Consider the following 24,207-nt stretch of genomic DNA (forward strand, 5'->3'; position numbering starts at 1 on the left):
CAGTGAAAGAAGCTTTAAGAATCTCTCCTAACAATTTCAACTCACACCCCCTGGCTGCAACTGACATAGACTGCTGGAAAATGTCAGGGGTGGAGGTGTGGCCTGGGGGCATGCAACTGAGTTATTTCTGCTTGTTTATTTCCTTCACCTTTGGAGCCAAGAAAAGGGAAATACTGGGGCAATACGACTTAGAAAAAGAAACGGGCATAACAGTGAATGGAAAATGAACTGAGCCCTGAATGGAACTAAATCCATGGAGAAGCAAAACAAAAGCCCAGCCTACCTGTGAAGTGAAAGTGTGTTGGCATGAAGAAGAGAAAAATACACCCAGGAGGAATGCAGGGCAAAAGCAAAGGGAAAGGCAGTGGAGAAATAGACATTTTAATAGGCATGGAGACTCTTCAAGGAAATAAAAACCTGGACTCCCCCGGCAGGTTGAAATTAAGAGTGTAAAGACAATTTCAGTTTCAGAAAGTATATAACTGCGCCTCCTATCAAAGGTAGAAAAGGATTCTAAGATCAGCTATGATTTCCCTTTAAGTGTGCAGTACTCAGCTAGTTTGTGTTTTCTATTGCTTCTGGGTGTCATGTTAGAGTACACTGGCTGGATCTGGGGTCCCCCCATTTTGTTCAGTGTAACAGTCCATTTGAGTCCCTTGAGTGTAGCATTCTACTGGGATAACAACAGTGGTGTTTCAGTCTTCCCCTTCCCCAGCCTTTCCTTGGTCTGCTAGTTGACTGGTGAATATCTCAGTGGCATCATGGATTTTTCCAATGCTCCAAGCAGCACCTCAGGACTATTTCCGGTCAGGAAAAAATGCATGAAGGGGAGAAGACAAAGCCTGCACCTGTTCCACAGTTGCAATCTGAATCAGCCACAGAATGTGGGAACTGAGCAATTCAAGCATGACTGTTATTCAGAAAACATCATGTGGGCCCCACATGCTGCCTGTGGCAGTAACTCTGCTATGGAGGCATAGCTGCGTAAAAGGATATTTGGGCAAGTGAAACAAGGTGCTGGCACTCTCTGCAGTCAGGAAAATCCACTTCTAAACTACTTTTAACTATGCAGGAACTCAGTTTTGTATTGGATTGTGTACCATGAGCCACATTGCATTGTGTGCTTCTTAATCAGCCCCACGGTCTATGGGTTCCTCACTTTACTTAGAAACTGGAAAATTCCTTACTCAGATAGGTGAATTTTAGAAGAAGAAATATAGGAAGGTTTTTATAGTCCATTTTTCTCTGCCCTAAGGAGTTTCGAAGTGGTTTACAATTGACTTTCCTTCCTTTCTCCACTCAAGATGCCAGCCTCCAAGTTGGACCAAGTTGGGCACAAGATCTGAACACAATGGAAAAATGGGCAAATGAGCACAAGATGCAATTTAATAAAGATAAGTGTAAAGTTCTGCATCTGAGTCAGAAAAATGAAAAGCATGCCTACTGGATGGGGATATGCTTCTAGGTAACACTGTGTGTGAACGAGACCTTGGGGTACTTGTGGATTGTAAGCTAAACATGAGCAGGCAGTGTGATGCAGCGGTAAAAAATGAGAATGCCATTTTGGGCTGTATCAACAGAGGCATCACATCAAAATCACAAGATGTCATAGTCCCATTGTATACGGCACTGGTCAGACCACACCTAAAGTACTGTGTGCAGTTCTGGAGGCCTCACTTCAAGAAAGACGTGGATAAAATTGAAAGGGTACAGAGGAGAACGATGAGGATGATCTGGGGCCAAGGGACCAAGCCCTATGAAGATAGGTTGAGGGACTTGGGAATGTTCAGCCTGGAGAAAAGGAGGTTGAGAGGGGACATGATAGCCGTCTTTAAGTATTTGAAAGGTTGTCTCTTGGAGGAGGGCAGGATGCTGTTTCCGTTGGCTGCAGAGGAAAGGATGCGCAGTAATGGGTTTGAACTACAAGTTCAACGATATAGGCTAGATATCAGGAAAAAAAATTTCACAGTCAGAGTAGTTCAGCAGTGGAATAGGCTGCCTAAGGAGGTGGTGAGCTCCCCCTCACAGGCAGTCTTCAAGCAAAGGTTGGATGCACACTTTTGTTGGATGCTTTAGGATGCTCTGTGCTGATCCTGCATTGAGCAGGGGGTTGGACTAGATGGCCTGTATGGCCCCTTCCAACTCTATGATTCTATAACATCGGGATCCCCTGGAATTATAGCTCATTTCCAGACTACAGAGATCAGGTCGTCTATAGAAAATAGATGCTTTGGAGGGTGGGTTTTATGGCATTGTACTCCAGTGGTCTCTGACCTCTCTAGACTTTATCCCTAAACCTCCAGGGATTTCCTAGCCTGGATTTGGCAACTCTACCCCCCTCCCCACTGGCCACTGGCAAGAAGACCTGGTAACCCTAGTCCCCACAACAATCACCTTGTGAGTCAGGTGATGCTGAGAGAGTTCTGAGAGAACTGCAAATGGCCCAAGGTCACCCAGCAGGCTTCATGTGGTGGAGTGGGGAATCAACCTAGTTCACCAGATTAGAGACCGCTGCTGTTAACCACTAACCATGCTGGATCTCAAATAAGATTCCTCAACCTGAGCAAATTACAAGATGCTATAGGATAGCTTCTCATACACTGCTACAAGTTATTGACCAAAATACTATTTTTTAAAAATGTTTTGGTTAAATCACTAGATCTAACCCTTGATACTGTTCTCTGACTCCTGGATGTCAATGACAAAACATTGGAATAACCACAAATTTGCTGAAAGTAAAATCTGAGGTTTGAGGACCTCTGCTTTCAAGCCAAGCTAGAGACAGATGTGAAATATAACAAATAGCTGTTGAACAGAAGTGTCATGCTTCATCCTGGCTCTTCCTTGTTTCCAAGAGAAAGGCTTGGTGGAAAAGATGTTGGCTCAGCATTTCAGGCACTGCTCCTTTGCCCAGGAATAAGGGTGCCTTGTGACATAGAATGACCCTCCATTTCCTATTTGTACCCCACAGTAGCCATGTGAAGATGGCCACCATTTTCCTCCCTGCTGCTTTAAGGCTTGAAAAAAAATTATTAGCTAAGGTTATATCTATAGTCAGTATTATAGCAATGTAACTACTAATTAAAAAATCATAACCAGGAAAGGCCCTTTGATGGGGAAGGTGGGTGTTGCGTCTGTAGTTCTGCCAAGGATCGAGCTTGAGGTCTGAGGCAGGATCCCAATCCTGCACTGTAATCAGCCAACACGTGGCTAGATCCCAACTGCCAGATCCAGTCAGTTTAAAGTGAAACTGACCAATAGCGCTCGTCAACAGAAAGATCTGTAGTGCTGTATTGTATATAAATTGGGGGTTCTGTGGACTTTCCCCAGTTCATTTTCGGCCCAGTTTTGCCTTTTGTTATGCTGGGGTCACTATAAAGAGCTGAAATGAACTCCCAGTTCCTGGGCCCAGTCCGCACCCATTGGTTAGTGCCCTTTCAATGCACTTTAGAAGTAGATTTTTCTGTTCTGCATAGGACAATCCAGCTGCAAAAGCACACTGAATGTGAGCCCTAGTCTCTGAACCCATGGATCTAGCAGTGGGTGGAAGAAAATGGGGAGGAAAAGGGGTATCAAAAGTGGTGTTGGAAGTCTGACAATCTGTATGGTTCTGTCCTATGGGTTAACTCAGTTTTTACTTTTCTGGAAAGGTCAGATCAAAGCACATTTTGGAAGTTTCAGAGCAAAGGAGGGAGAACCACAAAGGGATACTGGCAACACATGGATGCTTCAGATTCCCCCCCCCCTCCATCTCCTTGCTGCAGTTTGGGCACCAGGGCAGAGAAAATAAGCCATGCGGACTCAGCCTGAATTATACCCCACAATCCTATATTAGCCCACACCGGGATGCAGTGATACCTTTGTGATGTTTTGAACTTCAGTTTTATAATACTTTCCCTGCTGGCTGTTGTACAGGATGTACCTCTTTGGTATGTGCATGTGTTTTTTTGGCTCTAAGACATAGAGGATAAAACTGAAGTCTCAGCCAGAATACTCAACATTTGTTTGAACTGCCTGGATAGGGTTGGTTTTTCAATCAGATTCTTGGCCTAGTTCAAGAAACAATAACAGGTGCAGATGTGAAGAATTCTTTGTTTACCACCACTGCAGAGTCTTTTATTGCAGGGATTTACTCAAAGGCTTAAAAAAAAATTGGTTATTCCCTAAACCAGAAGGGGACTGCATGCTCCCCCATGGTAGAATGAGTGTATCTTCAGGGACTGCGCAGAGAACTCTAAGGAAAGTTATTTTCTTGTGCAACAGGCCTGGACGTAATTATGACCTAGGCTTGAAGCCACTGGCAGCCCACTCTTCTTATGGGCCTTTCTCTCCCTCCCCCTCGTAACCACAAAGGAAACAAGCAGCACAAAGCTAGCAAATGAAGTGGTAAGCTAAAGCTCCAGGCTGATTTTGGAAAATGATTAATGGAGGGGTTTCACAAAGGCAGGATCAACAATCTAAGTGCAGCCAGTCGCAGCCTTGTGTGTATACAGTTGTGATGCAAGACAAAGGCCACGCAAAGCCCTGGGCAGGGAACCATTGGTCAGCTGATGGCTTGCGAAGGAATGCGGCCTTTGAAAAACAATTAAGCATCACTGCAGATACACCCCTCCCTGACCCTACACACTCCCCGCTGGTTCCCTGTTCTAGCCTCTGCTTTGCATAGCCCCTCTCCTCACCCATCTCAGCTTGCTGATGCAGAGTGATTTCCCCTCATTTTTGAACCCCCCCCCCCCCACTAATAATCAGCTTGGCTAGAGATGACAGAATGGGATCAACATAAGGAATTTACACTGCGATCCTAAACAGAGTTATAGCTTTCTAAGTCTTTCTAAAAGAATGGCTTCAGATATGTGTTACTCTGCTTTGGCCTATACTTAGGTTTTATAGTGCATCTTGTATCATTTTAGTGATCATTTGGAAAAGAATGAAGGCTTTCCCCCATATTACAATGTTGTAAACAAAACAGAAGATTGGACTGCTTGGGCGGAATCTTGCATGGGGGGAGGTGGAGAACATTTGGGAAGTGTCCTATTAACTGTTGTATTAGCTTGTTTTAAGAGCCTCTTGTGGCGCAGAGTGGTAAGGCAGCCGTCTGAAAGCTTTGCCCATAAGGCTGTGAGTTCAATCCCAGCAGCCGGCTCAAGGTTGACTCAGCCTTCCATCCTTCCGAGGTCGGTAAAATGAGTACCCAGCTTGCTGGGGGGTAAACGGTCATGACTGGGGAAGGCACTGGCAAACCACCCCGTATTGAGTCTGCCATGAAAACGCTAGAGGGCGTCACCCCAAGGGTCAGACATGACTCGGTGCTTGCACAGGGGATACCTTTACCTTTACCTAGCTTGTTTTAGGGGCTTCATGTTCATTGAAGCTCCACAATTTGGCTCTACAAGACAATTGCTGAGATTCATGGCTAGGAGAGGCAGAAACTACTCACCGGTGAATGTGCCTCTTACCCTCCACAAAAGACTGCCAAGGGTTCAAAGCAAGCCACTCTCTTCTTGCTGTCTGTCTTCAACTGAGATTCAACCACCCTTCTCATTCTGTACCTCTAAAAGCAGTGGATATGTACATAATTTATTTAGGATACATAATTTGTAAAAATTAGGTAGTAATATTTTTTTTCTGTACATTTGGGGAGTTCTCCAGGCATGCAGAAACTCCTGCCTTGTCTTCAGATGGCCTTTTTGACTAACAAAGATTTATTCAAGGGGTGAACTTTTGAGTGCAAGCACTCTTCCTCAGACTCAAAGGCTCACACCTTGAATAAATATTTGTTGGTCTTAAAGGTGCTACTGGATTCTGATTTTGTTGTACTACTCCAGACCAACAGGGCTACCCATTTGAATCTATTCTAGCCTTGTTTTGCTCCCACACTGCAATGCACTTGACATTTAGCTTTCTATTGAAATATGCGATTGATAGTCAAATTCTTATCAATAGGGCAGAGAAATGAAGCCCTGACACCCATACTGAACTCTTTCCCTAAATTAAAACAACAGCATAATTGTCTAAATAAATTTGTTTTAGAACACAAAAGGAAATCTTCAAATAGAGTAGGGGAGAGAAATGAACAGGCTGAAGTGCTAACAAAATGCTCTTCCTGATCATGTGTTCATTAGCATTCCAGAATTGACTCCTGTAACTCACTCTACATGGCCCTGCCTTTGTCTCTGACCTGGAAATTGCAACTGGTACAAAATGTAGTAGCTAGGGTCTTCACAGGAACATCTTGGAGCTCCCATATCCAGCCTGTGCTGAGGCAGCTACATTGGATACCAGTTGTAGTCCGGCTTAAGGTCTAAGGTTCTGTTTTTGACCCTCGACACCCTTTGCAGTCTGGGACCCACAGATCTGAGGGACCGCCTTCTGCCGCCGCAGGGCTGTATGGCCTGCGGGATCCAACTTGTTTGTGATTCCTGGCCCTCGGGAAGCCCACCTGGCCTTCACCAGGGCCAGGGCCTTTTCAGTCCTAGTTCTAACCTGCTGGAATGAACTCCCTGAAGATCTGAGGGCCCTCTGGGAGCTCTTTTACCAGGTTTATGGCTAAGATCATGGAACAGAAGATCATGGGTCCCCCCAGGAGAGAGACTCCAGGCGAGTACATTAGGCCAGAATGCCGGAACGAACCATCATTATCCCTGATACCCCATGATGCGCCGTGGAGGGATTCATTTTAATGGGGTTATAATAATTGTTTTATGTGGGGTTTTATTCTGTAACCTGTCCTGAGATGGTTTGCTGATAGTGGTGGGTAACAAACCCAATTTAATAATAATAATATTCTAATAACTGCAAAGTTACTAGATCCAATGAATTGGTTAACTCAGTCTTATAGCCAACTTTATAGCTACATTATTTAGAAACATATAGTGAATAGTTGATGTGTCATTCTATCACTTATAACACTGCTAATTTAAATGTGATGCTAGCAGGACAAAGAATTTACATGTGCCTGGCATCTCATTTAAACCTGTCCCCCAGCTATGCATGTAATGTTAGTATGCTTGCAATGTTAGTAAGGCAGAGATGTTTCCTGGACAGGTGTTATGCTGGACTGCTAGCATTATACACATGGGTATTTTGCCATCATATTTTGCTCAACTGAGATGCTGAGCATGTGCAATGTCACATAGGCGCTTCTTCTGCATATTCATTTAAAAGAGGCCAAACCATTCCATGAACAGAATATACAGAATATATACTGTGGACTGTAGAAGGCAAGTAGTGAGTCGTAGATGCGAACAATCTGGTCTAGATAACTGAAAACTGGATTTTGCTGATTAGTGTGTATGATTTCTAAAATGAAAACTCTAAGGTGCTATGATTAATGCACTTTTGTAAGTTGTCGACCCAGTGTGATACTGAATGGATCCTATTTCATTGGGAAATGACTAGGCTGGGTGGGGAATAATTTGAGAACTATATGCTGTTACAAAAACAATCAGATATATAACTTGTAGGGAAGAGTTTAACTCTATTTAGGGGAGGAAGATCATTCCACCCAAGAACTATCAATATCACTTCCATTTTGCCTGGATGGTTTCAGTTTTTATTGTTATACCACTTGACCACAACCTCAAGGATAGAGCAACAAGACTAAGGACCAAGCCAGCGGTTTGCGGTAGGTTAGTTGCCATCTGTGATATGGAATTACCAGAATATACCCAGTGCACTAGAAGGACCTGCTTACATTTAGTAACTGGAAGGCCATAACAGTGACTCACAAAGAATTGTAATGGAAAGCATCCGTTACCTTTCTTTCTCATTTTGTATTGTTTGTTCAATGAGGGCTTTTTGTGTTTTATTGTATTGTTTATTTTGTGTGTGTGTGTGTATACCAATCTTTATTGCATTGTAATCCACTTTAAGTCTAGTGAAATGCAAGGACAATGAAGCAGAGAGAGAGAGAGAGAGAGAGAGAGAGAGAGAGAGAGAGAGAGAGAGAGAGATTTGGAGTTCATGGGGCCATTAATTTAACTAATCTGTTTATTGTAATGCCAACATAGCTTACTTTAAGAGGCTGTGGAAAGCTTAGGAGATGGACGAAACTTAACATGTTGCTTCCAATAGGTAGAATGTAAGCAGAGGGAACTAGAAACTACGGTTCGGATCTAAGCAATTGAACTCCCTTAAAGTAAAGCAGAGATCAGCTACATCAGACACAGCTGAGATCCTGTACATGTCATTATTATTACTATCAACTCTACTTTGCCCCTTAAAGTATAAAAGCATTTTACCCAGCCATGCAAGTATTACCAGATAGCCACACCTTAAATCTATGGAGAACAGAATGAAATGGCTGATTGTTTAAACAAACCTGGCACAAAATCTTGGAATATTAGGTTGCAAGCCTCTTTCTGAATCAGAAGAGCTAGAAGAGCAATTCTTTTAAAGCCCATTTATGTTTGGGAGAAGTGGGAGAGACAAGGAAAGAATTGTTTTGCTACTGGGCCTGGGAAACTTGAGTGCCATATCTTATCATTATACTTGCCCTCTCTTTGGTTTTCGCATAAACACAGATGACAGAGAAGCTTTTTCACCTGTAGACCCTGAACATATGCACTGCATTCATAAGCATTGTAAACACCACTCTATTATTGCAAGTCTTTTCAAGACAACTCTTTTATTTTCTCTGATGATGACAAGAGGCTATTTGCCAAGTTACTTAGCCTAATTTGCATTTTGGGGCATGTTGGGAAATAAAATAACTTAATCTATGAAAAAGCTCATTTGTTCCCTAAGTCTGCAGGTACATTTCCCCCCTAACATTAGGAAGCCTACAAGCCCACTTAATCTGCTTTCAGGAGACTTGTGGACTTGGAACAAATTTTAGGAAAAACATTAGAGAACAGAGACCCAAGATGTTCATCATGATTGTTCAGGCCCAGTATGGCTAGTATTCTGGCTTTGGCTAGACATTTCATATGACTGTTTGCCACTCTAGAGCAGCTTCCAATTTTGTGTCTAAACTGCAATGGGGGTGTTGGGGTTGCATCGTGATTTGTATGGCCCTAGGCGGTTTTGTTTTTGGTGGCCCCTCCCACCATAATAATATCAATATTAAATATTATGTTTGCTATAATTTTAAATACTTCAAAATTTAAAACATTTGTGCGGGCTCCAAAAAGTAGCATGGGATTTAGGCACTTTGCCTAATGGAATAAGTTGGCCCTGGAGGGGGGCATCAATGTTCCACTCCTAATCATCCCCTTCCAATTTCTTATCCAGCTTCACTATGGCCTTCCTCAAACCTGGTTTGGAACAATCTTTTTTGGGGAAAGTACCTTTGCATAATTTTTGTATCTGCACAATATCCTTGCTCCATTTTCCCACTAGTTCATTTCCTCTGCCCCAACCACCAGAGGTCTTTTACAAACGGATCAGCCATTTACTTATCACTTTTGTATGAAGCTACAGCAATAAATCCGTCAGGTATTTTAAGTGACAGTGAGATCAATAACCAAATGTATCTGACATATTACTGTAATTTAAAATTGGTAACTGATGTATCACTGCAGCTTATTGCTACATGTCAATCACAGGTTTTTAGAGGGGCACCGCAGTCCTCTGGTGGTAGGGGGAGGAATGGTGACCACAGGTCACTGGGCCAAGGGAAGTGCAGGGGAAACAACCATCTTGGATACTTCATTGCTGCTGTCTCTGCATTTGCAGTAGCAAATGAATGTAGAAAATTGCTGCTGTGCAGATACAACCTTAATGATGCCAACTGATCTCCCACAGGAGACTGCTTGTCTGCAGCTCCCTGAGTGGGTTTTCCCTAAACATTATGCAATTCAGACTTCATAATTCAAGCCGATCCATGTGGTTAATTACCTTGTCAATGAGGGTCTTCTTTTCCAAGAGCTGCATGAAACAACCCTCCTCCCGAGGCAAATCGTATGTCAGTATTCTAGACACTTTAACTCAGCAAATACGCTGAGCCTTATTTTCCTCTTGGGTCCTTTGGTATGCATGACAGGATGCTATACCCAGTCTATGGCATGCTTTGGCTCCTCTTAGCACCAAGTCCTTTCTGTTGCAAAAGATGGAAGCTTTGAAAGAGGGAGTCTCATTTTTGAAATGTAAGGTACTGACACATTGTGTAGGACAGTATTGGATGGTGCAATCTGCTGTCTGGGAAGTAGACCTGCATGGCCTCAGTAAAAAAAAGAAAAGAAAAAAAAGAAGCTAAAATGCTGTTCACACGTTGGATTATATTCCCCAAATCTAGGAAATGTACTTAAAGCTCCCAAATTCTTAAATAATACCTATTAAGTGTCTGCTTTAAATATAGCACCAAATTAATCTCTCCTGGATATTAAAAGGCAGCTATTTAATTTTGAACAAGCATAAATATGAGCATATATGTAGCAATATATAATAATAATGTTCTGAGTACCATCTCATCAGTCAAAGTCAGTAGAAAAGTAAAACATAAACACACAATTTATTAGCTTATTATGAAAACAAGAGAACAAGGGAAATTCCAAATATATAATTTCTTTTCATTTTATCACTTAAGATAATCATGGTCTAATAAAATACATTTTATCTTATTTTATAGAATACAAGAGGATTGTTAATACTCACTCTTAATCTGATTTACATCCCACAAAATATATCTTTCAAAGTATGTGTCCATGACAGCATGTGCTGAAGACTAAGGATCCGGAAGTGTTAAACAAATGAGTAGCTCTTCCTTCTGAAAGCTACTCATAAATGCAAGTTTTTACAAATGCTTTCCATGTTCTTCAAAGAGACTAACTTTTGGGAGCAAACAGAAAAGCCAGAAAAGAATTTCTAGTTACATATAAATGTGGCTAAAATGGATTCCAGAGCAGCCCAACATAGACATTAAATCCATGTTATGTGCATTTCCTAAATATAGTCCACTATTGATGATGGCAGCAGATGCAAGAGTTCACTCTGAAACAATCTAAACAAGTCTCTCTTTTAGTACATTTTTCGGTGTGCTTCTTAAATATAGGAATGTAGGTTCAAAGTAGACTCTTTATGGCCAATATGAAAATGAAGGTCTTCCCATAATATTCATAGACTAGCTTCAAAGCCCGTTCCTAAGAACGGGCCTTGAAAGGGTCCCCTCCCCTAGCCCCCGGCCAGGCAGCTTAAGGTGGCTTTGGGCCACAGCTCGCAGCCAGATCAAGTGGGGTGGGCGGGGGCTGGGCAGCTCGTTAGCAGGGCTGAGACAGAGCTCCTTAGCAGGCAGTCAGCAGGCCAGGAGCCCCTGATCAGCAGGCCCAGCCTAGCAGGCCAAGAGGCCCTTGTTAGCAGGCCCTGCTTATTAAGCCAAGAGGCCCTCGTCGGCAAGCCCTCCACCCTGACCTTTTTCCCAAGGCCCTCTCCCCATACCTGCTGCTGGCTCCAGGCACTGAGGCATCTGAGAGCAAAGAGGCTAGAGTCTTGGGACAGAGGGTGGGAGCTGCAGGGGAAGGGCCAATCAGGGCAAAGCTGGCTGCACCGATTGGCCCTATTCCAACTTGGACAGCTGGACACGTCCCACCCCGTAGGATGTTTCACAAATATATAGAGGAACAACAATGGATAAGGATGGGCACTGCACGCGTCATTTGGCAGCCAGTGTAGTTACCAGACAGTCCTTGGTCTGCTGGAACAGTTTAGAATGTAAGAAAAACCCTGCTGTATCAGACCAATGGTCCATCTAGTCCATCATCCTGTCTCACACAGTGGCCAATGAGTTCCTCTGTAGGGTTAACAACAGGGCATAAAGCAGTGGTTCTGAACCTGAGGGTCTGGACCCCTTTGGGGGTTGAACGACCCTTTCACAGGGGTTGCAGCAGGGCAAGCAGCTTGGCCGGGGGTGGATGCCATCTACACAACAGCCTTACGGGGTAGATCGAGATAGAGCGTTCATCTGTCCGGAGCAGCGGAAAAGAGTGAGATCGGCATGGTGGGACAAGAGGCAGAACTAAACTGAGAAACCCTGGGGAAAAAATTATATACAATCATGAACAATGGATCTTCACGCCATTGGTCAGTTTTGGTTTAATTTCTGTGAAAGAACCCTTGCATAATTTTATGGTTGAAGGTCACAACATGAGGAACTGTATTAAAGTGTTGCGGCATTAGGAAGGTTGAGAACCACTGGCATAGAGGCTGAGGACTTCAACTGACGTTGCCTACTGGTTCTCAGATTCAGGGGCTTCGTGTCTCTGAATGTGGAGGTTTCTCTCAGTCACCATGGCTAGTAGCCATTGACATACTTATCCTCCGTGAATCTGTCTAATCAATCCCGTGACCATCATTACATCCTCTGGCAGTGAATTCCACATTTTAATCACTCTCTGTGTAAAGCAGTATTTCCATTTGTCCATCTTGAACTCAAACTGGAGAGCCAGTTTGGTGTCACAGTTAGGAGTGCGGACTTCTAATCTGGCATGCCGGGTTCGATTCTGCACTTCCCCACATGCAGCCAGCTGGATGACCTTGGGCTTGCCATAGCACTGATAAAACTGTTCTACCAAGCAGTGATATCAGGGCTCTCTCAGCCTCATCCACCCCACAGGGTGTCTGTTGTGGGGAGAGGAAAGGGAAGGGACTGTAAGCCGCTTTGAGACTCCTTCGGGTAGAGAAAAGCAGCATATAAGAACCAACTCTTCTTCTTCTCCTACTAGGAGAAGAAACGTTTCCATTAAAATCTAATCTGATCTTTAAACCGGAGTTCTCTTTTCATCAGTGCTCTCTAATAATTAAGCCAGCTTCACACTCTTTTTTGACCAGCAAGAAATCAAGTGAAAACAGATAATTTACTAAAAAGCCTCGCTGAAGTGTTTGCTGGTAATAATGGAACTAAAAAAAAAAAAATCAAATTATTGATATGCTTCCAAGAGATTATAGTTCAATGGATTTTAATATATATCTAAACCCACCAACTCATTCTTGAGCATATTACTATCTATAGGGAAGCTACAGCTTTATGACAAATAACATGTATTCTAATGCAGTGTCCCATGTGGAAATCTTGGCAGTAGGACAAGGAAAGAACACTGCTGGTTATTGCAGACAGGACTGAGCCAGACAAGATAACTGTTTGACTCAATATAAGCATTTATCACTTCTCTTTATAAAAGGGCTAGAGCTGCACCGAATGCCATTTAGCAGGAAAATGAGGTATGATTATATAATAATTTTAACTCTAGTAATTACTGTGGCATCTGGATTGGATATCTGAAATAATTTCTTAATGGAGTAACTAACATAAACATGGCATCAGCTTATTAACATAACAGGTATAGTTTCTAACTGGGTATTGTCACAGGCCACCATTATTTTTGGTATTTACTGCAGAGAATTATTATGAATGGACTTAATATACCCAACCATGTATTTTTTATATACCTAACTTTGAAACAGATTTAATGGGGTTATTTCAGATAGCTTTCTTTTCTATTTTCAGATACTTCTTCAAATAATTTTTATAAGCATTAGCCGAGAAATCATTTCTTACCAACTTTAAATATTTGTTTCTGATGATCTTCACAGTACACAGCTCTGAGAAACTTTATACAAACCCCAAATCTGACAGTATACCGATAATACATACTGTGTTCCTAAGGAAGTCCCCATAGTCCAGTCCTTAACATACTATGAGGATTTACCCTATTGAAGAAAAGTTGCACAATTTTTGCAACATGAGATTGAGATGCTGTGAGTCAATCTTAAAACATTTAATCTCATTGTTACAGTTAATCTCAAGTAATGATATTCTTATCTAAACAAGACTTGCTATGTAACCACTAAAGCATTGATTTTCAGAGGATATCTTGTAGTCGTTAGTAAGGTCTTCTAGTTTCTGGAATTATGCTCGTTGTATAAGAATGGTGAAATATGGAGCACTTTAAAGGAGGGAGGAATTACAGATGATGTGTCAGTCATGCTACATTTTGGGATGATGCAGAATAACCTATCCCAATCGCCCAATTGTATACATAAGACTGGCAATGGTGAAAAACTTACTCTGCCCATCCTTCCCCCCAGAACATCACTTTTTTCTATTGTCAGAGTACTCTCCATATGCAAATCAAAGAGTATTATATATTTTGGGTACAATCCAGAAAAAGTTAGACATGCTATTAATGCAATATGCAGACAGATCCTTATGCCTGTTTACTCGAAGTCACACGGAGTTCTTTAGGACTTCCTAGGGTAAGCTGTGGTGACTGAATTGGAAAGATGACCAAGACAGTCACCATGGTAACAAAGCAAGATGCATTATCCCCAAATAGAAAGAAAATTATATGGAGACTTCATTGTTAACTTCGTTTTCAGAACATTAACCAAGTACAATTTTTCAAGCAAATAAGTCAAGTCTTACTGACAGAAAGACAGCATAGGGGGAATGCTTGCTGCCAACTTTCCCTGCTGGTTGTATCTTACAAGACAAGCAATCAAAAATGCAGTTGTAATAACCAGTAGTAGTTTACGTTTTGGGTGTAAATTTTGCATTACTTGATAATAATCAGTCAGTAAAATATAAAATACTGTACTAGGGCACAATTCACAAAGCCAGCCATGCTGATAGAGAACACAATTTTATCAGTATGTTCAGGGGCTCCATAGCATCAGTTGTGGGTGGAGGATGTTTTCTATCAATGGCACTTGACTATTCCAAGCTTACTAGGTTGCATACTGCAACAGCACGGAGAGCACCAAATGAACACCATGCCAAGGCACTGCACATGCTAGTACAAACAGATGAATCCTATTAACTTAGTTACAGGGGCAGATGTACTCCACATCATAACATGGCTTATTGGTGGATTAACATACAAAACTCTTGCATTTGATTAGGATAGTGACAAAGTGACCCAGTCCAGATGGTGCTGCTTGTAGCACCCCACTCCTACCAACACCAAAGGAGTAACAATGGCAACTAATCCAGATGGGACTTAGGAGCACTGATTGTTAACATAGGCAGAAAGCCAGTGAGGAAACCATGTGTGTGTTACACATTCACACTGCACCTATGTGTGATCAGTAAGGTACATAAAGAATACACATTTATGCAGATTTATCCGAAAACTAGACAGACCTTGAAAAACTACAGACAACTATGGAATGACTTTCCAGTATGAATATAAATATAAACAAATTTCCTGGATGATTCCCCCTCATACCTGCATATAAACCAAAAATAACTGAAATAAATAACAAAATAGTAAAGAGATGGCTTTCGACTGTTGCATTCCTGAAAGATCAATGGAGGAACTTTGATTTCATAGGCATAAGGTTTGACATTCAGAATGTGTAGCTTTTTCCACCTGCAAGTTAAACTGGTGAAAGAAATGCAAAAGAAATCTGGCCATTTTTCCTCCATGATGTTGCTTTAGCAAAAACATTATGCCACTATGTGACGTTGATGCAGCTTAAGGATCCTTGGCATAAATGTCCTGTGACAGACTGTCATAAGACAGTCACAGGTCGGAGCTGCTCCAGCTGGGTTTCCAAGGCAGTTCGTTCTTTGTGGACTTCCTAAAGAATGCCAAAAAATGCAAAACAATTATAGTACAGGTATAAAATAATGTACTTTCAAGCTGGCGGTTTATGAGCTCTGCTGATACAACAATTCTGTAGTTAATTCATAATATTTATTCCCCCACCCCACCCCTAAAAAAAAAACAATATTAAAAAACTGCTTTTCCAAATCTTGACTTCTTAGATGGATGATTGCAATACAGGGCAATGCAAAGCAGAGTTATATCTGTTTAACTTTACTAAAGTTAACGGTCAAAGAAGTCTCCTAACAATATCCTCCCTGCACCTAGAATGAGGCCCACTGGGGTTCAGATACTTCTGAATATTAACACTGCAATGTTAATATTGGCTCAAATACTGCTCAGATACTGCAGAAGTCTTCCATTAATTCCAATGCGTTCCTTACCTTTAGCTGTTGTTGCAGTTCACTGTTTAACCTGGCGAGCACCGCATTAGCTTCTTTGTTTTTACGAATAGCTGTCTGAATAGCTTTCTTCTGTTTTGAGGATTGTCTGCAAGACAAACCAGCTTCAGTCAATAGGGCTTTCCCATTTATTGACATAAGGACATATGAGGCTGGTTTTTAAAGACTTAAAAGAATGATAAACTATTAACACTTCAAGAGGAAGCTGCCGTGAATAGAAATGAGGACTGATGAAAACAAATGTGCACTACTGAATCTATTTGTTAGTAAACTGAAAGGAAGATTTGGAGATGTCTCTTTATTGGCATTTAATAATGCAGTTGAAGTATCTGAATTTACTGTGGGTTAATCTGAGTTTACAGCACTCTCCTTAAGATTGTCTGCAATGCAGATTCTCTGATCCAGTGTCATAGCAGAAGTGGTAGATAACATTGGACAATATGTTATGGTCAACTTTTTTCTTGTGGATGAATCTGCCACACCTAAGCCAATCAGTGTTGCCTTTCAACACAGAACTCTCCAAAGAGCTGAGGGGCAATAATCTTTGACAGGTTATTACTGGCCCAGTGCCTGTGGTCCTATGAAACGGGGGGGGGGGGGAATGGGTGGAACTTCTGCAGTCTCCTGAACAGCTTAAGTGTTGGTGGACCTTCCAGCCAGACTGGGCTGCAGCAGTAAGGGAGTTACTTAGCACAAATCCTCTGCCCCATCTTGCCTGAACGCTTGATCCATTCACAGAAAGTATGCACAAAAAGGGAGCTAATGTTTGCTAATTTCCTCTCCAGCTGCAGCACCCTCCCCCCCCCCCCCCCCGTGGTAGAAAGTGCTCTCAAGTCCCAGCTGATTTATGGCCACCCATTGGGAGAGCCAGTTTGGTGTAGTGGTTAGGAGTGCGGACTTCTAATCTGGCGAGCCGGGTTTGATTCTGCACTCCCCCACATGCATCCAGCTGGGTGACCTTGGGCTCGCCACGGCACTGATAAAGCTGTTCTGACCGGGCAGTGATATCAGGGCTCTCTCAGCCTCACCCACCCCACAGGGTGTCTGTTGTGGGGAGAGGAATGGGAAGGCGACTGTAAGCCGCTTTGAGCCTCCTTCGGGTAGGGAAAAGCGGCATATAAGAACCAACTCTTCTTCTTCTTCTTCTTCTTTTCAAGGCAAGAGAAATTCAGAGGTGGTTTTCCATTGCTTGCCTCCATATTATGACCTTGGACTTCCTTGTTCTCATGGATGCTTTAGGCTAATCCTGTACTGAGCAAGGGGTTGAACTAGATGGTCTGTATGGCTCCTTCCAACTGTATGATTCTGTTCTATGATATCGACTAACCTGGACTGACCCTGCTAAGTTTGCAAGATTGGTTTAGGCTGGGCTATTCAGGTCAGGGTCCCCTCATGTAATACCACTATTTGTTTCTGAGGGACCTCTGAGTATCAGGAGCAGGTTTTCATGGGGGGGGGAAGACTAAAATACAAGGACAGAACTGGCTGAAGAGAAATCAAAGGAAGAGAAAATGCTCTGCCCACTCCTCAATTGTCTATATTTTTAGAACCATAGAGTTGGAAGGTACCTCCAGGGTCATCTAGTCCAACCCCCTGCACAATGCAGGAACTCACAACTACCTGCCCACCCACAGTGACCCCAGCTTCATGCTCAAGTGATCCTGCAACCAAAAATCTCCAGAATCTAGCATGGCCTGGAGGAAATTCACCTAACACCGCACAGGTGCAATCAGCCATTCCCTGGGTATGCAAGGAAGAGCCAGAAGAGACAAACACTGGCACATCCCTTCCTGTCCACCCACTCACAATCTGCCTAAGTTCATAACATTATAAAATTCCCTAGCTATTCTTCTTGTCCAAGGATAACTACCGAGGAAACTGAGATTCAGCCTGGTATATATATGTTGAATAAGGTGGCAGAATGCAATAGACCTCTGGACCTTAGAAGATAGAGTCAGACTTTCAATATTCCTACATATTTTTTAAAAACTCTGCAAACAGAAAACTGGCACAACTTGGAAAAGGCTTCTATCCTTCTCATTTGCTAGCTGTACACTCTTTTGCATAGAAGAATATTCCAAAATTGATCCTCCACCTGCAGTTTATAGTAGGAAGTGTGCATCTGGATCTAGCCTTATCAGTGTTTGGGGGTATATTTCAGCTTCTAGGATGTAGTCAGGGTAGATCCGAAAAACACTGGACAGCCTGCCTTAAGTATAAGTTGTTTGTTGGGCTTTCTACTGAAGTCTCTTTAAAGTTTAAAGAGACTGCAGAGGCCAGCCCAAGAATCAGCTGAGCAAGCAAAGTGTACAGGCTGGTTCGATTCAGCTTTGAGCTGGCTGGCTTACTGTGTTGCCTTATTTAAATAAGGCTAGGAAGAAGACCAACCAGCTGAAAGTCCAGACAAAATGAAGAAATATCAAGCTGGCTGCTATGGCAAAAGCTTATTCAACTGTAAACATGACATGGCATGCTTAAAACTGAATAAACTTTTGCCACAGCAGCCTGCTTGATATTTCTTTGTTTTGTCTTATTTAAATGAGGCAGCACAGAAAGCCAGCTCAAAGTCCCTCTGAGTAGGTGGGAAGCAGTCTGTTCCTAGCTAGGTCAGCTTTTGGCTGGTTTCTTGTGCAGCCTTGTTTAAATGGGGCTACATAGGAAGCCAGCCCAAAGATTCTCTGAGCTAGTCGGAAGCAAAATGCTTCTGCCTAGGCCAGATTTGAGCTGCCTGGTTTCTTATGCAGTTGGTAGGGGAAGATAGCCCAAAGATCAGCTGAGACTGCTCTGTGTGAGTCAACTCTTTGTTGGACTGTCTTTAAACACCCAGTTTAAAAGGATTGCAGTAGAAAGCCTGGAAAACAGCTGGGAAAGCAGTCTACCTGACAGCTGTGTTTTGCAGCCTTGTCCCTACTTCCCCACCCCAAAGGTTTTTTTCTCCCTTGGGTCTATAGTTTATTCTACTATTTTAACAACTCACCATTTCTCTGTCATTCATACTTGTGGAAAAGAGACTTCACAAAGGCTGTCCAAGGAAAGTGCAGAGCTCATCTCCCCTTAAAGGCCCAGTACTGTGGCAGAGAAACCTAGGCACTTTTCTTTTGATGGGCAAAGCACCAAGGCAGGACTGGCAAAACTCCCTACTCATGAAGGGAAGTGAACAGCTTATTGGAATTATTGAAAAGCCGTTTAGTTAACGGGAGAAGGGGAAGTGAAAAGGAAGACTTTAAGTGTGTTTTTTTGCTCGACCTCGTTCTCAGGTTTCTTGTGAGGTAAAGAAGGAAACCATCCTAATAGCTACTGGAATGACTGTGTAACCCCCTTGAAGCATATAGCATTATAGAGAGACTTCATTTTTTCCTTACTATTTTTGCATCTTCCTCTATTGTGTAGGGGAGAGTGAAGATTTCTGCATACCTGCAGGTTCCCAAAATTATGCAGAAACAACCCTTGTGCTTGAGGCCACTGAGCCGCTTTTATTATCCACATCTAATAGTAACAAGCCTATTTTCTGGAACCATTAGGTGGATATCATGTCTGCGGTACCTTATTTTTGCTAATCTTTGGTGATATTATTTCAGCTTCAACACAGCAGCAAGGAAAGTAGAGGTGCTATTCACTTGCATTTTTCCTTTCTCTGCTTCTTTATAACATGCAAATGAGTCCTAAATTATGATGTCACAAACTGAAACACAAGTTCCTGCAGATGATCCAATGGACTTTGTACACATCTTTAAAGAAAACCAAGAAGCAGGAAAAAATTGGGAGGGGGAAAATGCAAGCTAGGTCAGCAGAATTATTTTTAAAAGAGGCCAGTTATGGCTCTTTGTAAAGTGTTAACAGCTCTTAAATGACAATGTGATCCAAGACAGATGCATTATTCTAAAAACAGCAGAAAATAGCTTACATAAAAATAGCTTTTCCCCTCTAAAGCAGAGTTGACAACTTGATCTTTGGAACAGAACCCCAATACTGTTCCTAAATGCTTCCCTCGAGTCTCTTCTTTCCCCTCTCCCACCTCCTCCAGTACTCTAATGGACAGGAACAAACTAGGTACCTACTTGACCTTCTCAAAATAGGACTAATGTGTTATGTTGATGGTAAACAATGCCTGTTTTGGAAGAGTCACCCCAGCTCCCCAAGCAACTCTGCGCCACTTGTACATCCTTGAATCTTGGAGAGAGCTCCAGCCTTCCATGCTGTTTGCCAGAAAACACATATTTCATGAGGGTGTGGCTTCCATCATTACTTTCTAGAGTTCTGCATAGATTAGAAAACTATTTGTCCTCTGAATGGATTCAATAGTTAAGAAGTTATTTCTGTATTCTGCTGTATGGTCTCTAAGAATTTTTTAAAAACTGGAAATCATAGACAAAAAGACTGGGAGGGATACTGAGTTCCTCTATTCAGTCTCCCACCAGACCTTGGATCTTCTGTCCACATCCATGCCACATATTACTTGTCACCATTTTCTGCTTAATTTAGCCTCTAGAGGAGGATATTTTGAAGGCCTAGCTATTCTAGTAATGGCTCTGTGTGTTTTAAAGAAGCAGCATGAAAGGCCGAGCAAGAGAGATGGGTGTTCTATTTCCATATCTTCAGCTTGTCCATCTCCCATTTTGGATACAAAGCCCCATAAAAGAGAATACAACTCTCCCCCATGCCACTTCTACAGAGCATGCTAGCACAAGGCCCAAACCCTCTCCCAGTTTCTTGTGATATAACCCAAAGGATGCCTTTTTACTTTGGGACTGAATGGTGGGGCTTGGTGGCAGCCAAGGAAGATGCTACGTTTTTAGTGGGAGAAAGTTCCTGATTCTCCAGCATCTGGCCTTCAGGTCGGAATTTCCTGCGGACTGGTTTTGAGGGTGGCTGAGTAAGCAAAGCCTCCTATGATGAAAAAAGAAAGAAAAAAAGAAAGTTTACTCTTGATGATCTGTTAGATTCCAGTTCAGAAGGTTTTACTGTAGTGTTTCCCCCCCCCCCCCCGTTATCATATTATCCTGGGCTTGCAGGGACATTTGAAAGAAATAAAACTGATTCTCCCCTCCCCCACGCACCCCTTCATGCTAATGTTTTCAAAACTTCAGCACCTCCTCACTTTTCTAGATCTTTTCACACTATTGCTTTGTCACAATCAGAAAAAGTTCCCATCATTTTCTCAGGTACTATAATAAACATTCTTAAGCATCATCTGAGAGGGTAGCCAGTGTTTTGAGAATGCTCATGAACACATTAAGTGTCTCTCTAATGACAGAACCTATACTTCAATAGTTCTGTGCACATCAGTTATTCCCAGATTACCAAGTATCTGGAATCCAAATGGTGCTATAGAAATTGCATATTACATTTCTGCAAGAAATTATAAAGAACAGCCCTTTTTAGTATCAAAATCTTCAGAATGAGTAAGCTAGATAGAACTAGCTAAAGACTACTCTATATGAGAGCCAGCTTGGTTGAGAACCAGCTTGGTGTAGTGGTTAGGAGTACCGACTTCTAATCTGACGAGCCCGGTTTGGTTCTGCACTCCCCCACGTGCAACCAGCTGGGTGACCTTGGGCATGCCATGACACTGATACAGCTGTTCTGACTGAGCAGTAATATCAGGGCTCTCACAGCCTCTGTCACCCACCTCACAGGGTGTCTGTTGTGGGGAGAAGAAAGGGAAGGCAATTGTAAGCCGCTTTGAGACTCTTTTGGGTAGAAAAAAGCAGCATATAAGAATCTTCTTCATAATTCTTCAACTTTATTTGAAGAATGAATGAATGTCCTGGCTTTACCTTTTTTACTGGGCTGCTTTCTTCTACCTGTGATGAGGCTCTGGTGCTTGGTAAATGTAATTCAATCTCAGATTCTTGCTCCATCTGTAACAATATGCAAGTCATCAATACACAAACTGGAATAATCAATATAAAATCAGCTCCTATCATTCCATCAACTTTTAAGATGACCAAGAAATAGGACTGGGCTTGATCGTCAATAATAGTTTATCCCTCCCCTATGCCAGAAAGGTCATGGAAGTACCTCTTTCTTCCCTGTAAGTATAGTTACCATAAACTCCAGTGTAAAAAAATAGCCATGCTCAAATCCCTGACACTAAAAGGCCTGCCCCCCTGATGAATAGGATTCCACTGGGGAGGGGGGAGGTATGAGTATACAGATGTATACATTACTGTATTTCCTTTCTCCCAAGTGTTCCATATGCTCCAGTGTTTCATATAGATGAAAATATATTTATTTGGGCCAATATATAGATTCATAAGAATAAATCAGCAACTAAAAGTGCAATGGAGCAGATGTTTTCATATGAATGAGCAATGAGGCAATCCACAGTTTGCAAGATGAGTCAAATACATGGCAACCATACACATTGTATTGTATTAGAAGACACTAGCTCCATTTTATAGATGAGATACAGTAACATAATGACTAACTCAAGATCAGGCATGAAATCCAAAATAATGAATTAGTGGAAGCAACAATGAATATTTCTGTGTGTTCCCTTTACCACTGAGCAGCTTTAATCCTCTGACCTCAAATTAAGAAGCAGGGCTTAGAGTGACAATGTATTTCCTATTCACGTTCAAGCTACAGCACCTCTCTTTCTTCTAGGGTCAAACAACAATTAGAAGCCATGTATTTGATGATCTTCAGTAATACTGTTTTCAACTTTGCCTTCCAGCAACTCTGCACAAAAACTCTTTTGCCAATCTTGCCCCCTCCTACAAAGGCAGGCACTCTACCTCTGAGAATACATAAAACCCAGGATTCCATCACAGCGATCAAGCCACTGACCCTTCCATACATACATACATACATTTATTATGTTTATATACCGCCCTCCCTGAGGGCTCAGGGTCGTTTACAGGAAACAGAAAAAAGATACAGATAACATCATATATGGTAACAACAGGTGATAATAACAATCTTAACACAAGTCTGCAGCACCATGGGCGCTGCAGACTAAATAATCCAGTAAGGGGTTCTGGGGCGGGATGTGTCCGGGATGTGGACAGACAATCAGAGGGACCAATTGGCAGGTGCAAAGCACCTGCCGATTGGTCCCTCTGATTCCCAGCCCCAGCAACTGCGAGCCGCGCACAGCGCAGCTCGCAGTTGCTCCTTTGCTGGCGGCCTGATGCGTCAGAGGCGCAAAGCGCCTCCGACGCGGCTGGCCGCAAGGGAGCCCCTGGCAGCCGCGCAGAGCGCGGCTGCCAGGGGCTCCCTGCCTGGCGGCCTGACGCACGACTGAGCCACCGCCAAAACGCCGCCGCCCGGGGGAGGCCCCGCCGCCCCAGGGAGCCCCCGCCGACAGCCCGCCGCTACGGAGCACCCGCAAGAAGGTAAGTACCTAGCGCCCGCTGTATTAGCCATAGAGAGGGCTTAATTACTAGTAACATAATAACAACAATAACAATAGAGAATGATAGAACTGCAAAAGAGCCTCAGCTCAACTCTTACTGAGACCTAGTGGCTTAGGCAGATTAGTAGCAGTCATACTAGAAGGGAGAGGGCTTGGGGGCCAATTGGAAGCGATGGTTTAGGTTGACCTCAACCAAATGCCTGGCGGGGGAGCTCCCTTTTGCAGGCCCTGCAGAACGGTTCAGGTTTTGTCAGGTTCTGTCATGATCTTGGTTTCTTCTTTTCCTTTAAACACCACCTCCCATGTTCTAGCAGACCCATTCACAAATTAAAGGTAAGTGGTGGTATGGAAAAAAATGTTATAGTACAGTGGAGGTGGACATTTTGATGTCTATTTTTAGTTTAACAGTTTATCCAAAAATTGAAGGACCAATCTAGACCAACAACTCCACAATTTCTCTGCCTTCCATTCTCTACTCCTGCCAGTGTAGTATAGTGGTTAGTGCACTGAACAAGAACCAAGAGGATTCAGGTTCAAATCCCAACCCTACCATGGGTGCTTGCTGGGTGACCTTACACACTTTCAGCCCAACCTACCTCAGAGGGTTGTTGTGAGGAGAAAAACAGAGAAGAGAATGACATACGTCACTTTTGGTCCCCGTTAGGGAGAATAGTGGGTATAAATGAAATAAAATGCATGACTACAACTTCAGCTGCAGCTCCCTTGGCTATTCCCTAATTTCTGTGGTTGAGGAAAGGCAGAGAGAACTAATAAATATTAAGACTCTAATTTGACTTTAACAGTAATGTTTGGGTGAAGGGAAATCAGCAGTTACATTTTCAGAATATATTTTGTCAGTTCATTTGCTATATATAACATCAGTTAGCATTTCCTTGTGAGCCCTTCT

General features: G+C 42.6%; 1 protein-coding gene across 3 annotated transcripts in view; it reads right to left on the minus strand.

The window, feature by feature from the left end:
• Window positions 1–10,426: 10,426 nt before the first annotated feature.
• The window catches only part of REPS2 (RALBP1 associated Eps domain containing 2), a 91,702-nt gene continuing 77,921 nt past the window's right edge, over window positions 10,427–24,207 (minus strand). For 2 of the 3 annotated variants that reach the window (XM_077343150.1, XM_077343151.1), the window contains 4 exons: window positions 21,718–21,801; window positions 20,682–20,827; window positions 15,923–16,028; window positions 10,427–15,513 (listed from right to left, as the gene is read on the minus strand). In XM_077343150.1, coding sequence (XP_077199265.1) covers window positions 15,445–15,513; window positions 15,923–16,028; window positions 20,682–20,827; window positions 21,718–21,801 — 405 coding nt within the window. In that variant the 3' untranslated portion in view covers window positions 10,427–15,444. Of the gene's footprint in view, window positions 15,514–15,922; window positions 16,029–20,681; window positions 20,828–21,717; window positions 21,802–24,207 lie in introns of those variants that run through there. The other variant, XR_013232026.1, reaches the window with a different exon arrangement.

This window comes from Paroedura picta, chromosome 6, assembly GCF_049243985.1.
Source record: "Paroedura picta isolate Pp20150507F chromosome 6, Ppicta_v3.0, whole genome shotgun sequence".
NCBI lineage: Eukaryota > Metazoa > Chordata > Lepidosauria > Squamata > Gekkonidae > Paroedura > Paroedura picta.